At 37.4% G+C, this 26,441-nt stretch overlaps 2 protein-coding genes across 2 annotated transcripts in view; both read right to left on the bottom strand.

Moving 5' to 3' along the window:
• Positions 1-23,099, bottom strand: part of Unc80 (unc80, NALCN channel complex subunit) — a 29,010-nt gene extending 5,911 nt beyond the window's left edge. Inside the window, exons 1-46 of the mRNA XM_072010355.1 lie at positions 22,587-23,099; positions 22,407-22,491; positions 22,186-22,288; positions 21,794-21,842; positions 20,574-20,600; positions 19,813-19,833; positions 19,506-19,651; positions 19,267-19,414; positions 18,967-19,198; positions 14,064-14,149; positions 13,918-14,001; positions 13,795-13,845; positions 13,534-13,664; positions 13,177-13,431; positions 12,932-13,107; positions 12,699-12,862; positions 12,486-12,628; positions 11,212-11,241; positions 9,897-10,026; positions 9,563-9,754; positions 9,333-9,474; positions 8,853-9,227; positions 8,126-8,573; positions 7,915-8,038; positions 7,660-7,852; positions 7,413-7,554; positions 7,094-7,203; positions 6,825-7,015; positions 6,481-6,696; positions 6,262-6,397; positions 5,909-6,178; positions 5,581-5,835; positions 5,016-5,505; positions 4,324-4,942; positions 4,053-4,233; positions 3,773-3,951; positions 3,449-3,697; positions 3,115-3,388; positions 2,725-3,032; positions 2,201-2,626; positions 1,919-2,137; positions 1,696-1,841; positions 1,297-1,624; positions 756-1,076; positions 333-567; positions 61-270 (exon numbers count right to left, since the gene is read on the bottom strand). Coding sequence (XP_071866456.1) covers positions 61-270; positions 333-567; positions 756-1,076; positions 1,297-1,624; positions 1,696-1,841; positions 1,919-2,137; positions 2,201-2,626; positions 2,725-3,032; positions 3,115-3,388; positions 3,449-3,697; positions 3,773-3,951; positions 4,053-4,233; positions 4,324-4,942; positions 5,016-5,505; positions 5,581-5,835; positions 5,909-6,178; positions 6,262-6,397; positions 6,481-6,696; positions 6,825-7,015; positions 7,094-7,203; positions 7,413-7,554; positions 7,660-7,852; positions 7,915-8,038; positions 8,126-8,573; positions 8,853-9,227; positions 9,333-9,474; positions 9,563-9,754; positions 9,897-10,026; positions 11,212-11,241; positions 12,486-12,628; positions 12,699-12,862; positions 12,932-13,107; positions 13,177-13,431; positions 13,534-13,664; positions 13,795-13,845; positions 13,918-14,001; positions 14,064-14,149; positions 18,967-19,198; positions 19,267-19,414; positions 19,506-19,651; positions 19,813-19,833; positions 20,574-20,600; positions 21,794-21,842; positions 22,186-22,271 — 8,938 coding nt within the window. The 5' untranslated portion in view covers positions 22,272-22,288; positions 22,407-22,491; positions 22,587-23,099. The remainder of the gene's footprint in view (positions 1-60; positions 271-332; positions 568-755; positions 1,077-1,296; positions 1,625-1,695; positions 1,842-1,918; positions 2,138-2,200; positions 2,627-2,724; positions 3,033-3,114; positions 3,389-3,448; positions 3,698-3,772; positions 3,952-4,052; positions 4,234-4,323; positions 4,943-5,015; positions 5,506-5,580; positions 5,836-5,908; positions 6,179-6,261; positions 6,398-6,480; positions 6,697-6,824; positions 7,016-7,093; positions 7,204-7,412; positions 7,555-7,659; positions 7,853-7,914; positions 8,039-8,125; positions 8,574-8,852; positions 9,228-9,332; positions 9,475-9,562; positions 9,755-9,896; positions 10,027-11,211; positions 11,242-12,485; positions 12,629-12,698; positions 12,863-12,931; positions 13,108-13,176; positions 13,432-13,533; positions 13,665-13,794; positions 13,846-13,917; positions 14,002-14,063; positions 14,150-18,966; positions 19,199-19,266; positions 19,415-19,505; positions 19,652-19,812; positions 19,834-20,573; positions 20,601-21,793; positions 21,843-22,185; positions 22,289-22,406; positions 22,492-22,586) is intronic.
• A 129-nt stretch (positions 23,100-23,228) lies between these two features.
• On the bottom strand, positions 23,229-26,414 carry LOC139990826 (uncharacterized). The gene has a single exon (XM_072010358.1). The coding sequence runs from the start codon at positions 26,282-26,284 to the stop codon at positions 23,420-23,422; it is 2,865 nt and encodes a 954-aa protein (XP_071866459.1). The 5' UTR covers positions 26,285-26,414; the 3' UTR covers positions 23,229-23,419.
• Between the last annotated feature and the right edge of the window lie 27 nt (positions 26,415-26,441).

Raw genomic sequence — 26,441 nt, 5'->3', positions numbered from 1 at the left:
TAAAATAACTATCGTAGATGTTTGGTATAAAAGTTATTAAAAAATCATTCGATCGCTTACCTAGAAAGGCAATTTGATACAACGTTAACGACGTTTTAGTTAAAGTCTTTGAATCTCTCGCTACAAACGTTAAACTACCCGTTCTCATGTCTGTCGTTGTCTTTATATTTTGTGAAGTTATCGGCACAGTCTTCGTGGTGGGTGGCCATAAAGTATTTAATACCGCGGTTAAAGCAAAATTTATATCCGACTGTCTCAGCTTTGGTACATCTGGAACATAATAATATCTTTTCCGGTCTCTAGCATTTTCGAAAGTTTTACCGAAATATTACCTTTTCTTCCAGTTCCCACGCGTAGAAACAACGGTATTAATAAATTAAGAAGCACGTTCTCGATTCGAGTCTGAGTTGCAAACATAGCGTGTAGGTATCCTTCTCCAAGAGATATAACGTAGAGTGCTATCAGTCGAAGCACCGTCGAGCAAAAATGTTGCGGAGGTATTTTACTCATAAAAGCGGCTGAGGAAGCTGATATATACTCCGACGGGGTATCTCCAATGATTAACGACTATGGATAAATTAAAGCTTCTAATTAATAAAATGTTAAACGCCTTATTATTGCTGCGCTACTATTATTAATTCTTCAGTACCTAAGTTTATTATCTATTATTACTCACTTTAAGTTGTGATAAATATTGACTTAGAATTTATTTTTAATATATTTATAAAGATATACGATAAAAATAATTACGATACCTGACAAGTGGTTAATAATGCCTTTAAATACGCGAAATGGGCGATGTAAGGACATTTGGCCAATGTTTCGTAAACTCCTTTCAAAATATTGCTCGCTGCAGCCCAATCGGTGCTTCCTCTGATGGAAGCTTTTTTATGTATTTTACTAAACGTTTTGTCTAGTCTTCTTAAAATATTTGTCAGTGCAGGCCTCATATCGTCACTGGACCAATCGGTCGAAGGTAAAATATCGTTCATGTATCTTCTTAAGCCGAGACAACCCATCGTAGTCGCATCGTATGGAGATATTTTTAACAGGCTATGCGCAATGTCCGCTAATCGCTATTAACGAACCATTATATTACAATTTCATTTTGTCATATGATTCTTATGTTAATAACAAACATGAAAAATTCTACAGAAATGGTATAAATAAGTTACCAAATAGCTGAAAGACTAATTAATGAAGATTTTAGTTAAAAAGCTGGATTTTTATTCTATTAGAAAATAATGTACGCGTAGAACGCTGGAAAAAAGGTAGAAACGCGAACGAAATACTTACTATATGGCATTTGGAGTCCAACAATTCGATCGTCTTGCCATCCTGAGATTTCTTATTCAATTCTACCAAACGAGTCGAGCAACGAGCTACAAAGTCTCCTACCATGTTCAATAGCATATCGCGTGGTCCTCGAAACTCATTTTTATGACAATTTTCGGCATCATCGTTGTCTCGATCGTAGAATATTCGCACTCTAGAATGTTCTATATACTTGATAGACTGATTTTCATCTTCGAAGTCAAAACCAGGCGAATACGGACCCTTGCCATAATTTCTTTGACTAGAACCCTTGTGTTCAGGGCTCGACTTTTGCGGTCCGTTATAATATCTGAAAAAATTCGATGCATCGACATATGTATACTTGGAAACTAAAACTTTTTATCGAAAATCAAAGTTTACTTTGTGAGTGCTTCGGAATTATTCACTAAGGTCTTCACAGCTATGGCCAATTGATGTATTATTTCTTTCTCGGTTTTTCCTTCTTTGTTGTAAGTCGGAGATTGTATCTGTTGAACGTAACAAGGCAGTATCGCTTCCAATATGGTCTGTTAAATTAGAGAAGGTTAATCGTGGATATTCACGGAACATATATTTTAAATACAGCTAGTTAAATTTGCCTCACCAGCATTTGTTGACCCCTCACGGAATCAGGAGCGTAAGCTATTACCATCACGCAAAGAGATATACAATCTAACACGGTAACCATTTCGTTCTCATCATGATAACAAAAATCGATAGCTTTTAGGGGTTTTTCTTCTTTAACCAATTCATCTATGTGCAAAGGATCCGGCGATGGAGTTTCCAGGCTCAACAGTAAATTAAATAGACACGCTGAGGGAACCTTTAAACAATTTTCGAAAGTTAGACGAATACAATGGTCATATTATACGATTGCACAATATACCTTGTGCGCTTCTCCATGAATGCTGGTCTCATCCGTGTCCAATATGGTGGAAACGCTTCCAAACATTTGAAGAATAAACGGCTTTCGGTTCATGAGATAAAACTGTTTAACGGCGTACTCTACGGTAGTTGTCACCAATTTATTTGTCTGATGAGTCGAATACAGTTGCAGCAACGTTGGCATAATCAGCAAATAGCCATTCGTTGAAAAGATATTCTTGAAATTATGCGCGGCGTTAATGTACGTAGCTATGACGTAACGCAAAATGCAGGAATCTTCGCTGTGCAGAATCAATGCACCGTTTAAAACGTTTAGAAACAGATGAATATCCCCTGAATAAGCAAAATTTCCTGCCATCGCTTCGAACATCCTGGCAATCAGCTTGACCCACATAAATTTGTGCATCACGTCTAGACCAAGAAGCTCCTGACGAAAGAAATAATTATAATTCTCCCATGATATACACACGTACATTGTATATACAGACTGTATCATTAAATGTAGTAGAATAGAACTTTACTCACTCTGCCAATCTCACCGCCTTTGTACAAGTCCAAATCCGCCTCCAGTGCTCTTCTTGGGAAAGAAGGTAGCTTCATTAGTTCTTCGTGAAGAAAGACCACTCTTTGGACTACCATGTCGACATTTTTCAAGATTGCCCACGTTAACAAGACTTTGCCGATTTCGACGAACTTGTGAACGAGTTCTTGACGTTGCAAAGCGTTGAATGCGTCCTCTGGTTTCATGTGAACCAATTCGATTTCCGAAAATTGCGATCTACCTTTAAAGAAATAGTAATCTCGAACGTACGATGAGGGATTGCGAATTTGATCTGGAACGCAAATCGTAATCGCGTGAAGAAAATAATCGTAAATCACGAGGTGGAATTATAGAAAGATGTGATTAGTACAAACGTGTTTTGTAGTCAACGAGGAAATACTCCCGTTGTTTCGATTCCTCGATACTAAAAAAGTCTAAAGATTCTTGCAGTATCTGGCAAAATTGCGTGTCTTCCTGCACCGGAAACTGCGAGGGAATTCCTCCTGCGTCTGGATCTTGAGGACCGTGAACTACGATTCTTTTCGCAGATGGGACGTTCGCGGTTAGCAAAATCGAAGCATCACACTGTTCCTTCCGTAATATTTGCTTCAAATCTTTGAACATTATTCCGTGGACGCTATGCACAACCTGTAAAGAACAAACGTTCTTAGAGCTCCTCGATTCGAATTTTAATTTAAATTTACTTACCATCCATAGAATCGAAAGCGCTGTTCCAATCAATTTTTGTCCTTCTTCGTGCGGAGAACGTACATAAAACATAACATATCCAATGATGTAATTATACAAAGCAAAAGCAGCCTGTTGAGGGAGCTTCGGCACAAACCGAATAAGATGTCGCAAGATTTTAAACATCAATTCCTGCTTCTCTCTGGTTAGACGTTCCAAAACGTAACGCAGGAATAGTGCACTATCTTCTACCAAACAATTCCAGATTACCTATAGTAAAATTAAGAACACCATCCCATATTTTTTATTAAAAATATTTGTCATACGACTAATCAAATCGCTTACTTGATATGCAACTTCGTAAACAGCGCTTCCATCGTCTGAAACGGCGGCATCGTCAAGTAGATGAATTATTTGTACGATTGCAGAGCATAAGGAAGAAGGGAATAACGAAGGTGCAGATTGGCCATGATGAGACGTGTTTCTTTGTATAGTTTCGCCACCATCTTCGTCCCCAACATTTCCTACAGAGATATGAGATTTTTAAATGTAGGGACGGGAATTCAGTGCGATCGTTTATCGCATTGACCGAGTTTCGAGGGTTAGAAAAAGTACTTGGCATTACCTTCGTCATGATCATCCCCAACAGGGCTGGGCTCGTATGCTGCTTGCACGGTAATCGGTATGGTAGTGATCAAAAAGTTTTCCCTTTCTTCGCGTTTCTTGTCGTCTTGTGCCTGCAAAGCCCTTTTTATGAGTTCAGTTTGTTGCTTCTTACGAGTTTTCGTTGCCGTCACCAGGGACCTCTAAGTAATAGTTGTAGTAAATTCTACTTAATCTACTGAAAATTCTAATTCTAAGGTGTTCTACAATTTCAACGCTTATTTCAGGCTTACATGATGTTCCTGGTTAATAGTCACTTCCTCCACCTTTGTTTTTACTTGTGGCATCCAAGGTGGATCCACGACAGGCAATGACTCGATACCGATTTTTGGCGAGGGTAACGTGAATTCTATGCCAGGTGGAGGAACCTTGAACGTGAGATGAGCGTTTTCTTCCATACGTGGCCAAACTTGATATCGTAGCTTCCATAACACTTGAAACCTTAGTATCGCGTTTATTCGTACGCTCGTGCTACTATGCCGAAGACCATGGTGCATCAATTCGCTGGCTTGGTTAGGAGCACGCACAGCCCCGACTATGAAAAGCGATGCGGCGGAAGCTGCAACTTCTTGGTTCGATTCTAACAAAAGTTCCCACGCAACGGGTAGAACGTCCACGAATAATTCCTCGGTCATTACTACCGCACCTTTCACTAAAGTAGCCAGCGGTGCATGAAATATGTCCTTCACTTGAGTTCTTAAATATTTCAGAATCGGTGAATTTTCTCTATCAGGATCTGCCGACTTTTTCGAAGATTCTTTCCCTTTCTCTGAATCTTGATCAGCCAAATCCTTTGACGAATCTCGTTGAGCCAGTCTACCCGACTGAGATCCATCCATGTTCTTCTCAATCCTGTTTAAGAAATAGAAATACTTGGATTTCATATTTAATTATATCTCTGTATAGAAAATAGTATAAGAATTACTTGTATTTTTTCCCTACGCTATCCTTTCTACGCACAGGCGACACTTGAGTACTCGCTTGTTCCGAAACCTTCCGGCTGCGCTTCTCCTTTTTACTCGCTTCCTTTTTATCAGTATCAAAGTCAAACATTCCTGTACCATTGAGGATCCCAAATTCTTCTCCATAAATTTTCCTTATAGACTTCATCAACCTGCTACACGCCCGCATTTGACGCCGGTGACAATACGGATGGCAAAAGTTCTGATGAGAGCAATAAAAGTTGAACGAATTGGTGAACTGTATCAAGACTTTCATCCATGGGAAATTTTTATTCGTCTCGTCCGTTTCGTTGCTGTCGCTGGGACTCTCCGGTAGTTGATCGTCGACGGGAATTCCCGGAGATTCTTCTCCGCTGACTTCACCTCCGAAACCAGGCTCGGAGGTGTCGCTTTTATCCGACAGTGAACTCACTTTTCTCTTCGACTGTATCGAATCTGTCCGTTTTACCGTATCTAACGAAGATTAATATTTTTATCCAACACACCAGAATTTATAGGGATTAGAACATATTTTCAGAGTATACTTACAAGCCTCACATTCTGTATCTTTGCCTTCTTTGGTACCACGTCTGAGTTTCAAACTTCGCTTTTTAAACGAACCAGTTGCATTTTCCGCCGTCCCACGACGAAGGAGAAACGGTCGACTTTGAGGTGGCTGCACTCGTTTGGCCTTGTCTTTCTCAGCACCTTGAAAATCCTCTCCTTGGATAGTAACAGTTGATTTACTACTACCTTCCGACTCATTATCAGGTTCGTAAAGCACGAAACTGATCTTGCGTTCCGCTTAAAATATAATTTGCAAGAGTTAAATTAAAGGAAACGAAGCATAAATAAGACAGGATCTTGTTATACTTACGAGCTACTTCACGATCACCTACGATCGATTGAAGACTTTGAGCCGAAGTTTGGGAATGTCCCATCGAGGAAAGTGCCATGCTCCATCGTCGATTTGCCTCTCTGCTGTACATTCTCTCCCAAGGTGGTGGTCGTTCTTTTGTTAAAAGTTTATTAAATTTTGGCAAAGTTTGGTAAGTTTCTCTTAAAAACGCTGTCACTTCCAGTAGTAGAATACAAGCTGTAAGGCGTAACGCCATTGGACATTGAGATCCATAGCCATTTATGCTAGCTGAAACAACGATGAACGTTTCTCCTTACTTATCCTTTCTCAATTCTTTTGCAATTGTATCTTAAGATTATGTATAAAATTACCTTCGTCGAGGAAATCTTCCTCCTCGTCTTCGATAATTAAATCTCTTTGTTTATTTTCATCAGATACAATTGCGATCATTTGATCGGCGTTTTGCTTATCTTCCAACAGTAATTCTTCTAATCTTGTTCCAAGAGCCTGTTAAATACGCGTATTATCGAATGTATTCTTCTTCATAAAGATTTGTTTCTTCTGCGTGAATATCAATACTTATCAGGTACCTCTGCCCATTGATAAAATAATTTTCCAGCAGTACGTTGCAATATGTGAATTTTGGACAGCACTGTAGATGCATTTCGATTATTAATGGGAACCGATGGACGAAACAGAGGAGAGTTTACTTTCATCCAGGTTGGCCATTGCCCTTTGTTACATTGATGAACAAAATGGGCACATTCCAATAACAAAGAAGCTCGTGCGACCACTGGGGCATAAGGCTACAGAAAAATACATATATGGCGATTTCCTTAATGTTAATTACTTCGAATATATAAAAAATCAGTGATTTCTTCGACGATTAAAGTTTAAGATTGATTTAATATTGTAAAAAATAAAATATTTTTACAAGATCTAAGATTGCCGCCATAAGATAGTGATCAGGAACCGAACCCGGTTGGCATGTCTCCAATAAGAATGAGAATCTTAGCATTCCATCGTAGACGGCATTACGGGGTACCAGCCTTCTCTCTTTCAACACTACGAATTCAGATTCCCTAGAAGCTTCACCAAATTCCATAGAATTTCTTCTGCTGAAATCTATTTGCAGTACAATCGTATTTTAGGTAAATTTGAAAACACGACAGAAAATTACGGAACAATCTGTCGATCACTTACAGCTTCCTGGTACCTCTTCTAGACTTTCCTTTTTCTTACTCTTCCCGAAACCAATTTTATTCAACTGATCTTCCATTCGACGTTTTGCTTTTTGCAAAGTTAGGCCAACGCTATGTAAATAGAATGTTTGTAATTACAATGAAACCTTAAAATTTTATATTAAAAGCTAATACCAAAAGGTAAGATAAAATTTAATAACTTTCCATAGTATTTCCTGTACTATAAATCTCTAGTTCTGAAGTATTCTATATACGTACGTACGTAGAAAGAAATTTTCGAATTTAATCGAGTTTGTAGTTCTTTACGGAAACGGACTCACCCACGTCCCGACCTAGATCCACTACGATGATGACCATAATGAAAACTGGATTGCCTAACGAAATTACCGTCTGTTGGAGATTCGCTACTTTCGTGACTATCAGTAGAATCAGTTCTACCATATTCCCTTCGAAACCAATTGACTGAAATTTTATATGCTCATAATAATTTTGTACATAGTTAGTTTTTATTAATTTATTATTATTGCTTTATTAATAGTAGAAAGTAGAAACATTAATAATTTCTACCTATGCCACCGATTTGAAAGCGAGTAGATTTTCGAATTTTCCCAGAACTCAACGATTCTATTCCTAAATTACGTTCACTTTGTCGTGGAGTAAGTATGTGATGCTTTTTCCTCAAATTTCCCAGAGGACTTTGACTAATCTTTGCATTCTCTTCGCTTAGTTCCGTTTCAAGAAGACTCTGCATAAATGTAAACTACATTATCAAAATGAAGAATCAGTGATAATATAATAATATATTTAATTCGATGTACATACTGCACAAGTTGAAGACGTACTCCGTTTTTTGAAAAGGAATTTCCTGGTACCTCTATCGTCCACGGTGTAACAAGTATCCCCGCCGATATCTGCGTGTTCCTCCAAATCAGATTGATGTATATGCCTGAAAGTGTTCACACATTTTCATTCTCTATTATTTTTTTAATCTCTTTTCACGTGCTTTAGAAAATATATTTGCAGCTTTCTTTACCTAATAACACGTGTAGTTTGAACATTGCTGTTACATCGCTTGTTAGGTCGATCGGCAGAGTCTAAGATTCCACTTAGAGCGACACGGCGAAAAGCACCTCCATGGACTTCTTTAACGTATGACATAAATTGTCGAAGATCGCAGTACAAACTTATGTTTTCTTGTGACTTTAACTCCTTGAGCGATTTTATGAATCGTGTAACTAGGGCTTTGAAAACATAATTGAAAATGTGGCCTTCTATGCCACGAGCACCGTGACTACTAAGCCCGTACGATCCTGCTGCAGTTCCGGTAGTTGTTGTAGCTACGGTACCGGCAGCAGCTGTCGCAGAGGAATTACCAGTACCACCACCAGCTCCGGTAGTTCCCATAAAATTAGCACCAAAATTCGTCGCGTATCCTCCTTGCGAGCCGATTTCTGGTGATTTGCTGCATCCTCGTTTCTGATCTACCAACCACAAAGCATCCTAAGTCTCCTCTATCAAGTTAAATTCTTGCTAATATTGAAAATCAAGAGTAACAAAATAATCAATACAATGCGTATATAAAATATTGCAAAAATATTGCAACATCGTGGACACGACGAATCTTTTTTAATTGTGTTTGAAAATTAATTTGGAGCTTCACACCAATTATAATCGACATTTTATTTATAAGCATTTTTGCAATGGAATGAAATATCGAAAGCGTGCACCGTGCCATTGTTCGTTCCTCTCGATTTACTCACTAAGTGGAGATAATAACGAACTTGGATCCACGCAGAATCCAACGAATGCATGAAAGAATTCCAAAATCTCCGATATCGGTTGTTCCCGCATCATTGTTCTCAGGAACCGAGAAAATTGCTTCGAACTGGCTCGATGCAATTTGCTGAGAATCGTTTGTCCCTGAGATCGACAGAAATCCGTCTGCGGTCCACGTATTCTGTCCGAGCAGCCGTGTGGACAGCCTAAATGTTTCAGTACTCTGATCACGCAATTCATCAAAAGATTGTGAGATGAAAATTTGGACTCCTCCGAAAGATCTTGTCGGTATTCTTGCTCGTTCTCAGGAGACTCTTTCTTTTTTCCGCTTTCCGTTTTTTCGGCTGCCGTTGCAGATTCTGGCAAAGTGTTCGATAAAGAAATGAAATAATATAAAAGATTGTAATAAAAAGGCTTATGTAAATGTAACGTATGTATTATACTACGAGACATTTTGTATTCACCAGCTATGCTACCCGTAATTTCGTCACGAAGACACTGCTTCATCACTCCCATATCTATTAAAAGCTCCACTAAATTTAATATATTTTCACACACTCGTAAGGTGCAACAATTGCTATCCCTCAAGGCGACCGAGTGTACGGCCTAGTAAAAGATTAAAAATGCCATTAGTAATTAATCTAATAACATTAGATAAAAACAAAACTATGCTGTGTAATAAAACAGTACCAACTTTTAAAACAACTTGCAGATCGATATCGCCTTCTTTGGTGATGTAACAACAGGAGCCAGGTGCTTCCGGTATTTCGTCGCTGGCATAAGTAATATTAGAATCTGTCTGCGACCGTGTAAGACTGGGTTTCCTTTCAAAATCTAAACGGCTACCGTGCATACTGATAGCATCTAATTGACTATCGATTGAACCCTATAAAGGACACCATAATAATATCTATGTAATTGTATAATTTCGTACAAACTACAGAAATAATGAAATAATAGTAATAAAATAGCCTTATTTACGATCACTATAAGTATACAAATTTAGTGTAAGCTATGATGTTTATTACCTGTCGCTTCATGTAATCTGGGGATGGAGTAGGCGTGTGTTCTGTGACAGTGATGATAGGGTTCGGTGCGGTGTACGACTGACTATAAAATCGACTTTGTTTCCTCTCGATACGAGTATCACCGACGTACCTACAAAATACGACTCATCAGAAACCGGATATAGTAGATATTTCTATCAACTCTCTCCATGCCATCGGACACTGTGAGTCCTAGCCAAGCACTACGGTCTGACCTCTAAGGTTCTTATCTACTTCAGTGCGTTTGCCATTCCACGTTGCATGCTCGATGTGTTCCTTAACCATATTTTACTGTGTACGTTTTCCCGATCTTGATATTGTGAAATTGAATACTTTTGTGACTTTTAAATATATGTGATGGAAGAATATGGAGTAATTTGCCAAGGGTAAGATCGTACCGTTGTGTACAATGTGCAATGGGACTCGTGATACAGCCGGTGAGAAGAATGACGTCTTCGAAATAAAAATTTGAACGTACGAAATACAAGTTTTCTGGTTAAAATTTAATTTAATAGAGAATCGTATTGATGATATATGTAGAAAATGTATATGTATATATGCTCTTACCGGTTGTATCACAAATTGAATCTTCTGCTATATTATACGGCCCGAAACATATACGCTTGCACAATTTCTAGTAGCAAATAGAACGTAGTTGAAAAAATCTAAGCCCCTGATGAACCTATTCTAGATTCAGTAGTAAACGTCGTATGTAGAATATTCTGTAATTAGTGAACAAAGTTTTGGCAAAATTCTACAAACTCAAGAGTACAAAGATTATGAACGATGTATTATTCTTTAGTCATGCAATTAAAAAAGTTATAAAACAGATAAAGGCGATTTCGAATGAATTGTTGTACAAAGCGTTAATTATTTTACACATTAATGTAATTGGAATATATTCGATTGAAACGCGCTTAAAATGTACAACCTGTACCTATTCGTATTGTAAACTTCCACGTTAAAAGTTATGTATACTGACATTAATGTTTAAACGTGACTAGGAATTAAGTATCGTAGTAAATTGCAGCCAGTAAGTGGGCGTAAGACATATGATCGATCGGTGATTCTTAATATCGTAATTGTTGGTCCTTATGAGGGATAAGTTTGAAAAATAAGCGCGAGAAATGGCGTGTTTACGGTATCCGTTGTTTCTGGCTAACGTGCCAAGGCGGCTAGGGCGTGGTGTGTGTTTAAAGGATAATTGTGCGCCCTACCGGAAGCAGGAAGCTCGTAAAAGAAGCGTGTAAACCGAGCTGCAGTACGGAACTTCCTCCGAGTGACGTTGATGACTTACCCTCCCGCGGTCAGCTCGTTAATCAAGCAGCTGAGTACGAGTTCAGGGGTGAAAAGGCGAACGAGAGAGAGAAGAGAGAGACACACAGAGAAACACATTACGCATAAGTTTTAACCAAGGACTTATCAAATTATGCAGAATGAACAAAACTGTGTTACGAATGAAAGTAGACAAATTCTTTATACGGGTAAAAATCGAAGTTTCGTAGTCTTTTTTTGAACTGAATTTTTTAATATCCTGCATAATGATTTTTCGATTTGTACCGTCATGAAGAATCTGCGTATTCATTAGAATAACATAGTTTTGGGATTATCTATAAGAATTTAGGTATAGCTGAAAAATAATTGTCAGTGTTGGGTAAAAAATGAACTTTTCTTTCTGAAATCTATGACTTGAAATAGCTGCTAAAATACAAGTTAACAAAGGATGCATTTACAACTTCCTAAGGAAATGTTTCAATCGAAAATCTTATTAGAAATTAGAAAAAGGGATGCCTGAAAATTAAATTTCAAAGTACGCTTGGAAGATGAAACATTATATAACAATAATACCTATATCGGCAATAATAATAAATATAAAATTAATAAACTGCTAATTTATTCTAATTCTATTATGATTTATGATCGTGCTAATAATAATTGCAAGAAATAATGAAAATGAGCGTAATACATTACTTAGCCTACAAATATTAAAAACTATCGTAAATAAAAAATAAAACTGGCATCTATCTAAAATAGCAATATCTATATCGACAAATTAATGCTTCTACTGTAGATCTGTAAATCCGATAAATATATGATAGATAAGTAAAATGTGTCTAGACAGTGAACTTTTAGCAACTAGTTAAAAGATAGATGCCATTTTTGTGTAGAATTGATATTAGAAGTCAATATGTACACGATATGCTACCCAACACTGATTATAATCTACGTTCAAAGAGAACAATTATTTATCTAAAAAATGCTTGTTCTTTGTAGCATAAAATAGTTGTTGAATTTGATTGCTTATATTACTGACAACATAACTAAAAATTCATACGTACGCACATACATATAAATTACTAGGTAGAAAGTTGAAATTAATTAAAAATGCTAAGACGAGGATTCGTAAGAAATTTGGAACTGCAATGTTATGCTATAAAATAAGAAATTGAATATCGGTGTATGTGAGTACGAATGAACAAGAAGAAAAACTTATAGTCAAAGAGAAGAAGTTCTTGTAAAACTGAATATTTCGACATATGTTTAGTTTTACTTTGAACCCGTACTGCGTACCTTAAACTTGGCATGCTTTTTCCTTTTATCAAATTCGTTGGATGTTTCATACGATCAATGTCCTTCGCTTCAAAGATTTTCGACGCTGTCGAAGTAGGTCTTGTTAAATTATCATCCCCCGTGTCGAGGCTTCTATGGCTGTCCTGGAAATACGATTGATTTCTATTATTGTCTTAGGTAGTCCATGATTGAGAATTTTGTGTAATTTATTACCTGATCGAATAGCATTTTCGAATCATCTTGACCAATTTTTTCAAGCGCTTTTTCAGATTTCGATAACAATTTTGTTTCGACAAATGCTTTGAGGTCAGCCATTTTCATTCTTTTCTTTGATTTCTCGCTGGCTCGTCTTGTGTGACTTGTATCACCATCGTGACCTGTGATAGGTGAAACAGAAGCACAAGGTTCGAAGTTTCAGAAGAAAGCTAAGAAATATTTCCATGTACCAGTTAACAAAGTGACGTCTCGAACTTCCGGTACTTCCATAAAATCCTTCGATACATCTTTCTTTTTACTTTCCGGACTTTGATAAATCGACACTTCTATCTTAGGTATGGGTAAAGAATTACTACGGCGACGTGGCATCTGTTGTACTGATGTTTCTTCGTTCATCATACGTAATCTGTATAGACAATTTTTTTTTTTATATAATGTAATTCTAAATATGCAAAGCGCTTCGGTAAATAATTACCTATAGTATAAAAATTGTAGAGCCCAATATACACCTTCTTCCTGCCATTGAGGAACAAAAAGGCACCTAAGCACAGCTACATCGAGGAAAGTAGCGGCTCGAACGTCTCCATCGATAGCAGCACAACTACTTGTTAACCCTACACCACTTGAATCGGTAGGACCTCGTTGCTGCACAGAACCTTTCATTTTCGACGTGTCTTGCGCTTCTTTTTCTGTTTTATGAGGCTGATCCTCTTTTTCTTTCTCCGTATCTCTAAAAAATGAATCTTCTGTTACGTCATACTATAGTGAAACTTCAATGATAACCTATCGAAACCTTTGAACCTAATGAACCTATTTATAAAAATTGTCTAACCCTGTGACCGTTGATCTCTCCTGGTATTGTCTGCAAGTATCCAATGCCGAAATTGCTGTAACCTGTTCTATCGTTAACTTTGAGAAACCAGTTGCCCTGCCCATAGCTACATGAAAGATACTGGCTTCTCCCTGAAATAATAATGCACGAATCGTGTATTTTGACATCGTTACTATAAATTTTCAATGCCAGAGGACTAATATTAGTGTGTCCGAATAATTAGCATTTTAACGAAATAATAGAATTCGAAATCTTCCTTACCCCGTCTAGTGCTTTTTCCGATTCGCTGAGGGACGGTAATCTGAAGATCACCTGATACGTTCATTCTATTATTTTATCGATCAAAGTGAAATTAAGAGGAAGCTGCTTATTCTAGATACTCACTACGTGTTCATCCTCGGCACCAGAGCTCTCCTCGGGGATTGTTTCTGGAAAAACAGTGTCCTTTGGCGACGATACCCAAATGTTCTGAAAATAATATAAATCATAATTATCATAATTTCGATCCTAAAACAATGTTTTATACTTACATCATCGTTCGACTGTTTCGTTGAAGCCTTGTCTGCACTTTGATCAGAAAACGCACTAACAGATTGACTCGGTGGACTTTCCACGTCTAAGAAATATTTTCAATAATATATATGTATATTATTATATGTATTATTATTATTATAATAATATATTGTAGTATCGTGGACAAAAAGGCCTAAAAATATCGGGTAAACCATAAACAATGTCGCGAGCCGAGGTGCCGACACGCCCATCAATGTGTCGTCGGTCCTTTAGCTGCAGAGTTTCATAGAAAAAAGACCTACGTGACTCTGGCCACGAGCGGTTACGTGCGTGGCGAGACTAAGACAAAGGGACAAAAGGGATGCTAAGGCAGAGAAACAAATTCAGAATCAGTGTCAGTGGACATTCAGCCGTCGACTGCCGAAGCGTGAACACGCGTGTGTCTAGTGCCTAGTGCAGTTCACAGTACAAGTGACGACCCTCCGTCGAAAGTGATGTGAAATCAAAATAAAACGAGTGTTTCTAAACTTAATAGTGAACAATCAAACTCTTCTAATCTCCAATCCGAATCATAGCCTCTCGACTAGTTATTTCAATTTGAATTAACTAGCTCGAAGATGACCCAAACATCTGGAACTAGCTCACTCGAACAAAGCTATAACCGCTTTATTCTCCCTTCTCCGTGGCAAAAGGACAAACTGTCCCACCTTCCAAACCATACAAATGACAACAAAAAACGCAAGCTAGACTCGCCCAACAAAAATATAAACATCTCCACTTACAACAGATCCGAACTACTAGAATCCACACACGACACTATGGATGTAATAGAAACATAACCAACCCAACAAAAGCAAACTCCTCCTCCCCCACCAATCTTCATCGATGACGTCATCGATATTCAAACAATGATCAAGTCCATCGAGAAAGACATCAACAAAGAAGATTATCAACTAAAAATTAAAAACAATCCGGTTAAAATTCTGCCGACTAACCCAGACTCCTATAGAAAACTAACAAAGTTCCTAAAAACCCTGAACGCTACATTCCACACTTATCAACTGAAACAAGAAAGACCCTTTCGAGTGGTACTACGCAACATTCACCACTCTGCTAACCTAGACGAACTGAAATACGAACTCCAAAATCTTGGCCATGAAGTTACCAATATCAGCAATATAAGACACAGAATCACGAAAAACCCACTATCTTTATTCTTTGTTGATATAAAACAAAAATCAAACAACAAAGAAATATATAATATCAACCGATTAATGAACTCGGTAATAAAATTCGAACCACCTTTTACAAAAAAAGAGATAGTTCAGTGTAAACGATGGCAAAGATACGGCCACACGCAAAAATATTGCAACCGTAATTACTGCTGCGCCAAATGTACAGGTCCTCATTCTACAGACTAATGCACTAAATCGGCAGAAACTCCTGCGAAATGTATCCACTGTGCGAACTACAAAGGCTGCTCAACCTACAAAACCTTATATAACAACAAGTACGCCAAGCCCAGAGTAAAGGACCTCACGATTCCAACACCCAGCCCACAAAAACTATCTACTTCAATCTCCTATGCTCAGGTAGTTCAAGGAGTATGAAGCAGACCGATAATCCATAATGAACATTCCCAAAATATTTCAGTCCCAGTTCCCAGTCCACAAAGCACGAATAACCTCTATAGGCTCGAAAAATTAATCGAACAACAATCAGAGCAATTTAAAAGCTTGCTATCACTGCTTGCACTCCTTGTGAGCAAACTACACTGCGACGTAAAATAAAACCATTACACATAGCTCTTTGGAATGCCAACGGTCTAGCTCAGCACAAATACGAATTAGAACTCTTCTTAAAACAACAAGAAATTGATGTAATGCTCATATCTGAAACCCACTTCATCGATAAAAATTACCTAAAAATAAATGGCTATAACTTTTATCATACCCAACATCCCAGCGGAAAAGTCCATGGCGACATCGGAATTATTATAAAAATCAGCATAAAACATTATGAGCTTCCATCATTCCAGAAGAACTACCTCCAAGCCACAAACGTAGCAATAGAAGATTGGCATGGTCCAATCACCACGTCAGCAGTATACTGCCCTCCTAGACATTCTATCTCTAAAGAGGACTTCGATAACTTTCTCGAAGACCTCGGCAATAAACTCACAACAGGAGGAGACTACAACGCCAAACATACCCAATGGGGCAGCATTTATTACAGTAAGAGGTAAAAATCTATTGAACAGTATAAGCATCAACAGACTTAATTACCTCAGTACAAACAAACCTACTTACTGGCCCACTGACAATAACAAACTACCTGACCTATTAAACTTCTTCATAACCAAAAACATCTCGTCAAGATATGTTCAAATCAAATCTTCTGTGGAACTCTCTTCGGATCATTCACCCGTAATAGCAATAATTAACTCAACAATTATTGAAAATCTACCTAATGGCTTTATTCACAACCAACTCACCAACTGGCAACTCTTTAGGGAAATCTTCAATCATACATCAGCTTCCATTCGCCTATAAACAAACGAAGATATAGAAGCAGCTGCCGAAAACCTAAACACCAGCATAGTAAACGCTATTCGCTCTTCCACACCTATGAAGAGCTTCGACAATAAACACGAATATTCCCACCACATATTTAAAAAAATCAAGAAACACGCAGACTTAGAAGAATATGGCAGAGTCATAGAACACCCGACGACAAGCGCAAGCTAAATAATGTAACAAGAAAACTCACTAAAACCCTTAGAAACTATAGAAACGACTGTTTTCAAAAATACCTTGCCAATCTATCTCCCACAGCTGACTCTAACTACTCACTATGGAAGGCATCCAAGAAACTCCCTCGTCCTCCGCTAACAATCCCTCCAATTCGCTGTCTGCAAGGTGGATGGGCGCGTAGCCCTACACAAAAAGCTAATTTGCTTACCAGTCACCTAACTAACGTCTTCAAACCATATTCCCCCACTGCTCCAGATGAAATAATTGAATACATGCACTCTCCCTTCCAGATGTCTCCCCCTATTGAGCCCTTCTTATCACTAGAAGTCATAGAATTAATTCGCGTCTAAATCCCCAAAAAGCATGGGGGCATGATCTGATAAGTAACAAAGCTATTAAGGAGCTTCCCATAAAAGGGATTGCAATCATCACTTCCATTTTTAATGCAATTCTTCACCTTCAATACTATCCCAAGTCCTGGAAAATATCATTGATTACTCTCATTCCCAAATCTGGAAAACCAATACATGAAACCAGCTCTTATCGCCCAATTAGTCTTTTGCACACCTTGTCCAAACTATTCGAGAAGATGCTAATGATACGACTGCTTCCACTTTTAGAGGATCTAAAAACACTGCCAGATCACCAATTCGGTTTCCGAAAGTAACATTCTACGATAGAGGAAATTCATCGTTTAACTCACAAAATCACCCAAGTCTTAGAAAAGAAAAAATATTGCTCTGCGATATTTCTAGACATTCAACAGACATTCGACAAAGTATAGCATGAAGGATCTTTGTTCAAACTAAAGAAAATCCTATCACACGCTTACTACTCCATCCTAAAATCATACCTAACCAATAGACAATTCATGGTAAAACACTTAGACGCTATAACCTCAACATTTCCAATAGAAGCTGGCAGTGTCCTCGGACCCCTGCTGTTCAATATCTACACTGCAGACTTACTAACTTCGACAGATATAACCACAGCGACATTTGCTGACGATACAGTCTTATTAGCCTCGTACTCAGATCCGACAATTGCCTCCTCTACTCTCCAGCGAGGTCTCGGCTCTATGAAAGAGTGGTTCCACAAATGGCGCTTCAAAGTCAACGAAAACAAATTTAGCCACATAACTTTCACGCTACGAAAACAAACTTGCTCACAGGTGACGATAAACAATATACCTATTCCAAATAAAGAGTCAATCAGATATCTGGGCATGACTCTGGACAGAAGATTGACATGGAAACAACATATCTTGGATAAAACCAAACAACTCAAAGCAAAATTTAAAAAATTCTACTGGCTCATTGGCCGACGTTCCAACTTAAACACACAAAGTAAAATCACATTATACAAGGCCATATTAAAACCTGTTTGGACCTATGGAATCCAACTATGGGGAACAGCAAGTAATTCCAACATAGAAATTCTTCAACCATTCTAATCGAAAACCTTAAGATCCCTAATAAATGCACCTTGGTGCGTCACCAACGAAGCGATACATCACGACCTCGAGATACCCACAGTCAAAGAAGAATTATCCAAATTCAACAATAGACATAGCACAAGAGTTAACAACCACCAAAACTCTTTAATTACTCAACTACTCGACACGTCGGAACAGATCCGCAGGCTAAAAAGACATTACACCTTAGACCTAAGCACTAGATTCAAAAAGAATCAAACATACTATAAACACTTATTAACCATGTCATAGTACCACGCCAGATAAATTTACTTAAAATTCTCTAACGAGAATTGATTGTAAAATAAACACAAATAAAAAGAAAAAAGGTGTCAGTGGAGAAGTCAGAGAGTGTGAATCGAGAAGCTAGAGAGTGCGAGTTGCGTTGTCGATATAGAATTGCTAGCGTTGTCGAGAGAGTATGGTTCGCGTGAGAGAATGAGCGTTATATCCGTTGTGACGAGAGTTGCAAATTAATTATTGAGTTGTCTAAAGTATAGTACGTTATTGCGATTAATTCATGTTAAATAACCATCGTTTCCTGTCTAATCAACATCTGTATCAATCCACTCGTTGTAAATAAACCATTAATCATTAAATTATTAAGTAGTATATTCCCGATACTACAATATATTATTATATATATTATTATGTATCGTGCCATGCGAAATACTATAAAGTAGATTCACTCACTTCCTCCGACAAACACATCATCTGACATTTGATGTTGCTTATAATACTTGAAAGAACGACTCCATAAAGCCTGTGGTTTAATTCGACAGTGGGTAGTGAAGCAAGGTGTATCTGGGTGACGACATTCGTACATAGCCGACCATATTTTCAAACCATTTTCCAAACGTAAATTTGCTTTAAAGTCAATATCTTTCAAATGATTACACAGCGGTGCAAAAAGATAGACGAACAGCTGTAAGAAGAAAAAATATGAAAAACTATTAAATTATTATTTTCCTTCATTCAATGCAAATCACTTACGCTCATGGTAGGTATAGAAAATAAATAGTAAAAGGGATTTCCTGGGTCGGCATCTGTCTCGGCACATTCTTCAGCAGCGTCGAGAAGTATCCAATGCAGAATGTAAAGAAGAGTTGTTTCCATGGCTCCAAGGGTTTGAAAATCCTTCCTTTATGATTAATCAAAACGATTCTCGTAAAATGGAATACAAAAGCTAGATAAAATTGTTGAAAAAGGAAGTATAATGGTAGGCGACTCACCTATTGTGCAAGAGATTGGCCGTGGCATGGAGAATGTAGGGAAGAGCGGTTTGGATCAAACGCCATCGTGGCACAGTGCCCAGTATCAGGCTCAAAGAGGGTGTTAAATCATTGTGAAGATTCTGAACTAACACCTTCTCCAGAGACTATCAACGATCATTTAAAAGTCGTTTAGAAAACTTGATGGTTTGGATATCGAGTAATTAAATTACAGAAGACGTATAAGACGATATTTAAGAAGAAATTTTATATCAAAATTTTATATTTTCAAAGGAAAGTATTATAGTGAAATACTTGTTATACCAACCGTACAAGCTTCCTTGGTCTCCTACATATGCATTAAGAAACACATGATCATGATTAATAGTTTATTCCTTTGAACACATTGCAAAATAGTTTGAAAAGTCGTAAAACAATGAAAAGAATGAATAAGACGAAAAGAGTACAACAAGCAAAGTAGATGATGCAAATTAAAAATTGTACGTCATCGCATCACATAAGTAACAAAATTATATGTGTGTCATTCAGAAAAGTCAGTGCTTACAATTTCCCAAAAGAGGTATCTTTTCTACTATACAAACCCACTACTCATCACTGAACGCGTGTTTTTGAGAAAATATAAAAATTTCACGATAATCGATATTAAAATTTTCATATCAAAATGCCTTGACAAAAATAACGAAGCGTATCAGCTTACGATGTACCAATTAGTTTATTAATTTGAGACTACGTTGACACTTAATTTTGACAATAAATGCAGGCGTAAGGAAGGTAATATTACAATATATACAAAATATAGTTTGAAGTTGAGCTAGAAAATAATGTACGCAACAATGTATAACAGAGATAATTGGACTAAATATTGAAAAAGGTATTTGGTATCGCAAATAAAGCAAACATTCGTATTTATAGTAAAGAGACATGCAATAAAGTAATAAATAGATAGTATAATTTTTATAAATAGTGAATTCTCTCTAGTAATTGAACCAGAATAATTAGAGAGTACATAATTGCACAAATAGGTTGGCAAACATGGGAGCAGGCAGGTATCAGGCTTAGCGAACTTACATGATGGCCTGGCGCGTGTTGACAGAACTGCAGGTGACACGTGGAGGCGGCAGCGTGGAGGAGGTTACATTGTTAGTGCAGGTAGTCGGGTAGGTATTGGAAAACGAAAGGCTGACAGGATATGGTTGATAAGGATTTTGCACAGCATGAAATCCTACGATATTCTTCCATAACTTCAATTTCATATTTATATATTTTTTTTGTAATTATTTATTTAATTTATAATATCGAAGCTTCGGATTCCATGAGTGCAAAAAAGCTTGAATAAAATCTTTTGGGCAACATAGCGCAAATTAGTTATTTAGATTACAGTTAATAATTATTTCTCCATTTAAAATATTTTACAGCAAGTTGGTACGAGTTTATTTATTTCTCGTGTAATTCTTGCATTTGATTATAAATATTTTAAATTTCAAAGAGATACATGATAAAGACAATGAATATAAAAGTTTTATTAATGTAATAAATATTCATGTAAGAAATTCTCCTTTTATTATTAATCTCAAGTTAAAAATTTCTGTATAACGGGTCAGATATAAAAAGCGATTTCATTCGTTTGAATATATTATTATTCATATATTTATTATCGGGATAAATTTGTAATGATAATTTCATAGAACGTATTTTCTGGCTGTCTGAACTCTGATTAGCACAACTTTAGAAATATACTAACCTTTATATTAACTTTGTATTTGCAACATTACATTGGAATTAAGAAAAAATAATTCAAATTTATTAAGTTTTCACCTTCTCTGTACACATAAGGCAAACCTCTAACAAAAAGCACAACAAATTTATCGAGGACAATCACGAAAGCAAAAATTCGGATAAAACAGTGTTTCGTTTCCCCCTTTGGTAATGGAACAGAAGCATATCTACAAGTTAAAAGTTCTTTCATTCGAATCTGTGGACGAATATGTCAGAAACGTCGTATCTCATGTCCTAAGACATTGTAATCATATGAATCATATAAAATTTGGAATATAATTGGAATTTCTTGCTTGAAAATTAATTTACAAATAAAATTCGTAAACATCGTAATTCTTTTGTTATGTTTATCTTATACACACATGCATACACACATAAATACATACACGCGCGCACACACAAACACACACACACATTCGCTGACATATATATACCCGTTTATATCGTTTGCTTTCTTCAACAACCTCATTTATAGAAAGGACATGTATAAAAGTGAAGGTATGAATTTTTACCGTGCAGGATGCTTCGTGAAGCTTGCCAAGTTTCGCACGTATAAATGGCCTGTAATATGTAAATCATAGTATATTGTATTTATTAAATATATGATATAGTGTACTATACGTTGCAAATGAATGACAAAAATTAACAACTCTGGCACAAATAAAAATATACGATCTGCATAATACTTTACGTCTTTACATAATTTCTACGTGCTACGCAATAATTTAACCGATGCATTGCTCGTTAAAAGCTTCTGATTTCTCAAAACGCATTTTAACTACGTATCTTTTCCAAGAAATATTGGACATCGCTGTTAGTGCTATCGAGATTTATTAATTTCTTTCAAACGAGAGAAAATTCATCATCGATAAATTAGATCGATTTGCGTAGAAGAATATTGTACCTCAGTTGTCGCCAAAGGAACATCTGAACTGGAATGGGCAAAGCCTGTTCCTGTACATTCCCATCGACGGACCGACGTTTATGCATGTTTTCAGTGAAAACGTCTAAAATCATTTGAACACTTACGTTACACAGAGAAGCAAAGGAAGAAAAAAGAAATCTATCGGGTATTCGATAAAGAGTAATCAATCTACCATAGGATCTGAACACCACGTGTCTCACCTGACAATAGCAAATATCCTTCCGTTCACTTCCTAGCGACATCAGCCGGTCTTTTTGTGTTACGATAAACACACTTAGGCTCACCCTGTCATCCCATAAATCAATTTCTCTCTGAATATCACAACGATCTATTTTTCATCCATTTGGACGTGGAACGTTGCTACGTAGATACCTACTTACGTTTGCGGTCGAGAGCAATGGGGTAGGTGAAATCGAACGAGAACGAGAACAATTTCGTAGAAGAAGTAGATCACGCACTACGCACGTTTTTTCGAAAATTCAAGGAGTGCATTCCCGATACGTCGCGATCATTGGACGTCGCCACGGATGTAAAGAAGAGCAGCACCGTGCAAGGACAGGATCACGTGCCATACGGCCTACTGACACAGTTGCATCGTTCTCTCGTTAGCAGGTATGCACTCACCGAAAGGTGGATGCACCACCACGGCAGGATCGTGAGTAACTGAAAGACACGGTGGATGTAATGCTGTTGGAAAGGATGAGAATGCGCGCGCTACTCTTGGAAAATCCAATGCGCCGGTCGTTCCATCGATCAGCCCAGGAATCTGCTTGCTGGACCACCCCTACTTTACCAGGGGCGACCCACCCTTTCCACACGGTTCCCCTACCAACCCATTTACCCACCTAGCCCACCTTGCATCAACCAAATCTTTCACTTTGGAATCAACCGATCTAACTTATTCGGTACGCTACACTTAAAGCCAACTTCGTACCAGCCTGTTACAAGCATTATGCATCTTGAAACATTACTGTTTCTTCGAAGTTTAGGGGCTCTAACGCTAAGAAAATAGAGCACGCGAGTCTTTTAATTTCTTATATTTCACATTTTATTCAGGAATGTCAAGAGTTTGGCAGACATTTATAAAAAGTAGAGTTACGGAAATTGTATGCAAAAAAGAACAAAAATAAAGTACGAAAGAAATGGCAAGGGAAATGTGAAGGAGATGGTAATCGGATTACGTAAAAGCGAAATTGAAAGCATGCAAGACTGCTTATTCAGCTTGATTAGAGGCTACTTCAATATCACAAACGTCATCATTTCGAACTTTAATAACTTCACTGGCTCTCTTAAGGGTGTCAAGCTGCTCTTTCTCCGTGGATAGTAGCTGCCTCCTACTGAGACACCTCTCGACGTCTGCGAGTGTTATGTCCATCTCGAACACGATCTCGTTGCTGCACTTTCTTCTTTCGTGCTTCGCCTCTTCGAAGGGAGTGGAGGTGATCTCTATACATATTTCCGCACTGCCGTCGTCTTCCTCGGTTATTCTTTTCACTTTACTGTTAATGATTTTGCAAATATCGCGCCAAAGATTTCTTTTGTTAGGATGTAAGTCTTCGACAAATCGTTGAAAGCTTTGCCAATCCATCTCTTCTGTACTTTCGAGAACTTTCCGATAAAGCAACAATATGTCCTTCAGATTATTTGTGTACCTTGTATCGTCACGTATCAGATTTCTTAACGATGATTCATTGTAAATGATTCGCCTGGTAATACTTGGAGGGATATTAGGAAATAAACTATTTCCAAAAGAACCTGAAGATTTAGTACTTCCATCTAACTCTTTGGATTTCATGGATTTTATGGACTTGAGACTTTTAAAGGAATCAAGTAAGTGCTTCCTGAAACGTTTCTCGCTTCCGTGTATGTCAATATGTTTTGATGTATTTATTTTATCTTTTATCGAGTCTCTACTATTCCACAGCTTGAAACTACCACTGATTATATTTGATATAGTCCGTTTATCCTTATGATGGTGTTTGGTTTTATTCTTAGATGATGATTTATACGTCTTCTTTACACTATAATTTTCTGAATTATGTTGTCCATCGATAGACGTCGGTGTACAGTAAACTGATTTTTCATTAGCCCAGAATGCATCAGGTTCTACGTTTAACACAATCGTAGAAGGTTTCGAAGTATCCGAATTTTTATACGTTTCATCTTGAATACAATTAGTACTTTGGGGAACTTTTACCCATTCACGTATCATGTTCTCAGCAGACGAGGAACTAACAACTGTAGTATTACTTTCAGTAGCCTGTACCAACGTACGAGATGCTGTAATACAATTTTCCAACGAATCATCTTCTATTAAACACGTTAGACTTCTAAACTGTTTCATATTTCTAATAGGATCGACGTGTTTGGGATGTTTTAAATGCTTTTGAGAATCGATGCAGGAGATTCTTGAGCTTTTCTCGCTATTTCTTTCGATCATATTCGATGCCATCAATTTATCGAGTATTAAAAATTCAGAATTTAAACATGGATTGTAATTCCGTGCATTGTGTAAAACGAAACTGCGTCTATCGGTAGATTGTCTAGAATGTACGTACGTTCTCTCATCTAATTGCGAAACCAATTCTTTCTTCCTTCTCTCTATTGATTCGGGACGCTCTCGTGCCAAGTACGTCACTTCATTAGCAGACGAAGTTATGTCGTTCATGACGTTGTTTGGTTGGTTCTGTTTACACTCTGTGCTTTGTCTGCTATTTAAAGATGTATAATTTTGCGATACCGAGTTATCAATACGGGATTTCGGATGTTCATACAGAATATCTCTTAAAACCTTCTCATTACACTCGTTGAAATTTAGCTGATCTTTGTCCGACGTTTGCCAATCGTCTAGTTTATTTCTGGGTATGGACTTTTCTTTATAGTCTATGGGATTGAAATATCTACCGTACAAATTATTTGTAAAATCGGCAGCGATATCGTTTTTAATTTTATCTTTTTCCTCGAAGTTAGAGTTAGTTTCTGCTTTTAGTTGGTTTTTAGTCGTTGCCTTAACGATCTTTTTGATAGTCGATGGCTTTTCTATTTGCGAATTTTTAACGCGATCGTGTAACTCTGTTTTACTTGTTTCTAATATTCTAGTGTTTGTCGTGTTACGAGCAGAACGTGTTTCTTGAATCGTGTTATCGTGTTCGCGTTCAGCTACCATAGTTTCGATGCGTTGAGGAGCATTTATGTGGAAATTATTTTCTCGTTTCACGGTTAGACTTACCTCCCTTGAGCCATAAATTTTTCCATTATCTACTTGCTCTCTGCAAGTCGAACGATTTTCATCCTTTTGCATACTGCGGTATTTTTCAACGCGTTTCGTCCTTTGTTCCTTTTTGGGATTAATTCTCCTTATTTGTCGATAGGTTCTCGGGTCATCGTCGCCACTGCTGGTTACGTCTGAAAACATTTGCGTACTTAAAAAGTAGGAGGTGTTAGGTGGTGATGTTCGCGATTCGACAGAAATATTTGCTGGTTTAGTGCAGCTTATCACTCCGCAATGTTCACAGATTTTCATTGATGGATCGTTCGACAGAATTTCTCTCAACGTTTCGTTGCTACATCGGCGTATCAAAGATTGTAGCTTGACTATGATATCGCGAAATCGACGCATGGATGATAAAGAATTTTTAGGAGACGATTCTTCCAACGAGTTGCAAATTTTGTAGATAGCACCCAATTCGATTAACGGGCCAACATGATCTATGTCTTTGCAAACGTGATCATCCATTTTGCCAAAAACTTTGTTTATCGACTTCTCCATATCGGAATTACACGCGTAATATCTTAAGAGCAAATCGATATCGAATGGTCTGTCCGCGTTTCTAAACGAATCTACCCTTTGTTTGGAAGATGGAAAGCTTCTGATGTTTGACTTCAAGTTCGTGGAATACGGAATGTTCCTTTGCATGTACGAATTATTATTTTGAACGTACGAGTGGGTAACCTTTAAACTATCGCATTCGTGAATTGTGCTCAGAGTTTTTATGGAATATTTGTGAGCAGCGTCGAAAGTTGGTGTTTCCGCAACAGGTTCGAAGATTCGTACTTCTATGTACTTATTTTGATCCATCTTTTATGGACACGTTCGTTTTTCGATACTAGCGGGTTGTGGTGTTATCGCTACTTTGACTTGTAAAAGATTGGTATATCCCTTTTACGTTATAGTTAATAATACAATCCATTTTATGACATTCATTGCATGCAAATTTGACAAAGATTCAAGTAAT

Source organism: Bombus fervidus, chromosome 9 (genome assembly GCF_041682495.2).
Source record: "Bombus fervidus isolate BK054 chromosome 9, iyBomFerv1, whole genome shotgun sequence".
Taxonomy (NCBI): Eukaryota; Metazoa; Arthropoda; class Insecta; order Hymenoptera; family Apidae; genus Bombus; species Bombus fervidus.
This window is presented reverse-complemented; position numbering and strand designations above follow the sequence as displayed.

Bases quoted from the DNA above. Each gene is read 5' to 3' on its own strand.
- LOC139990826 (XM_072010358.1), bottom strand. From the start codon at position 26,284: ATGGATCAAAATAAGTACATAGAAGTACGAATCTTCGAACCTGTTGCG.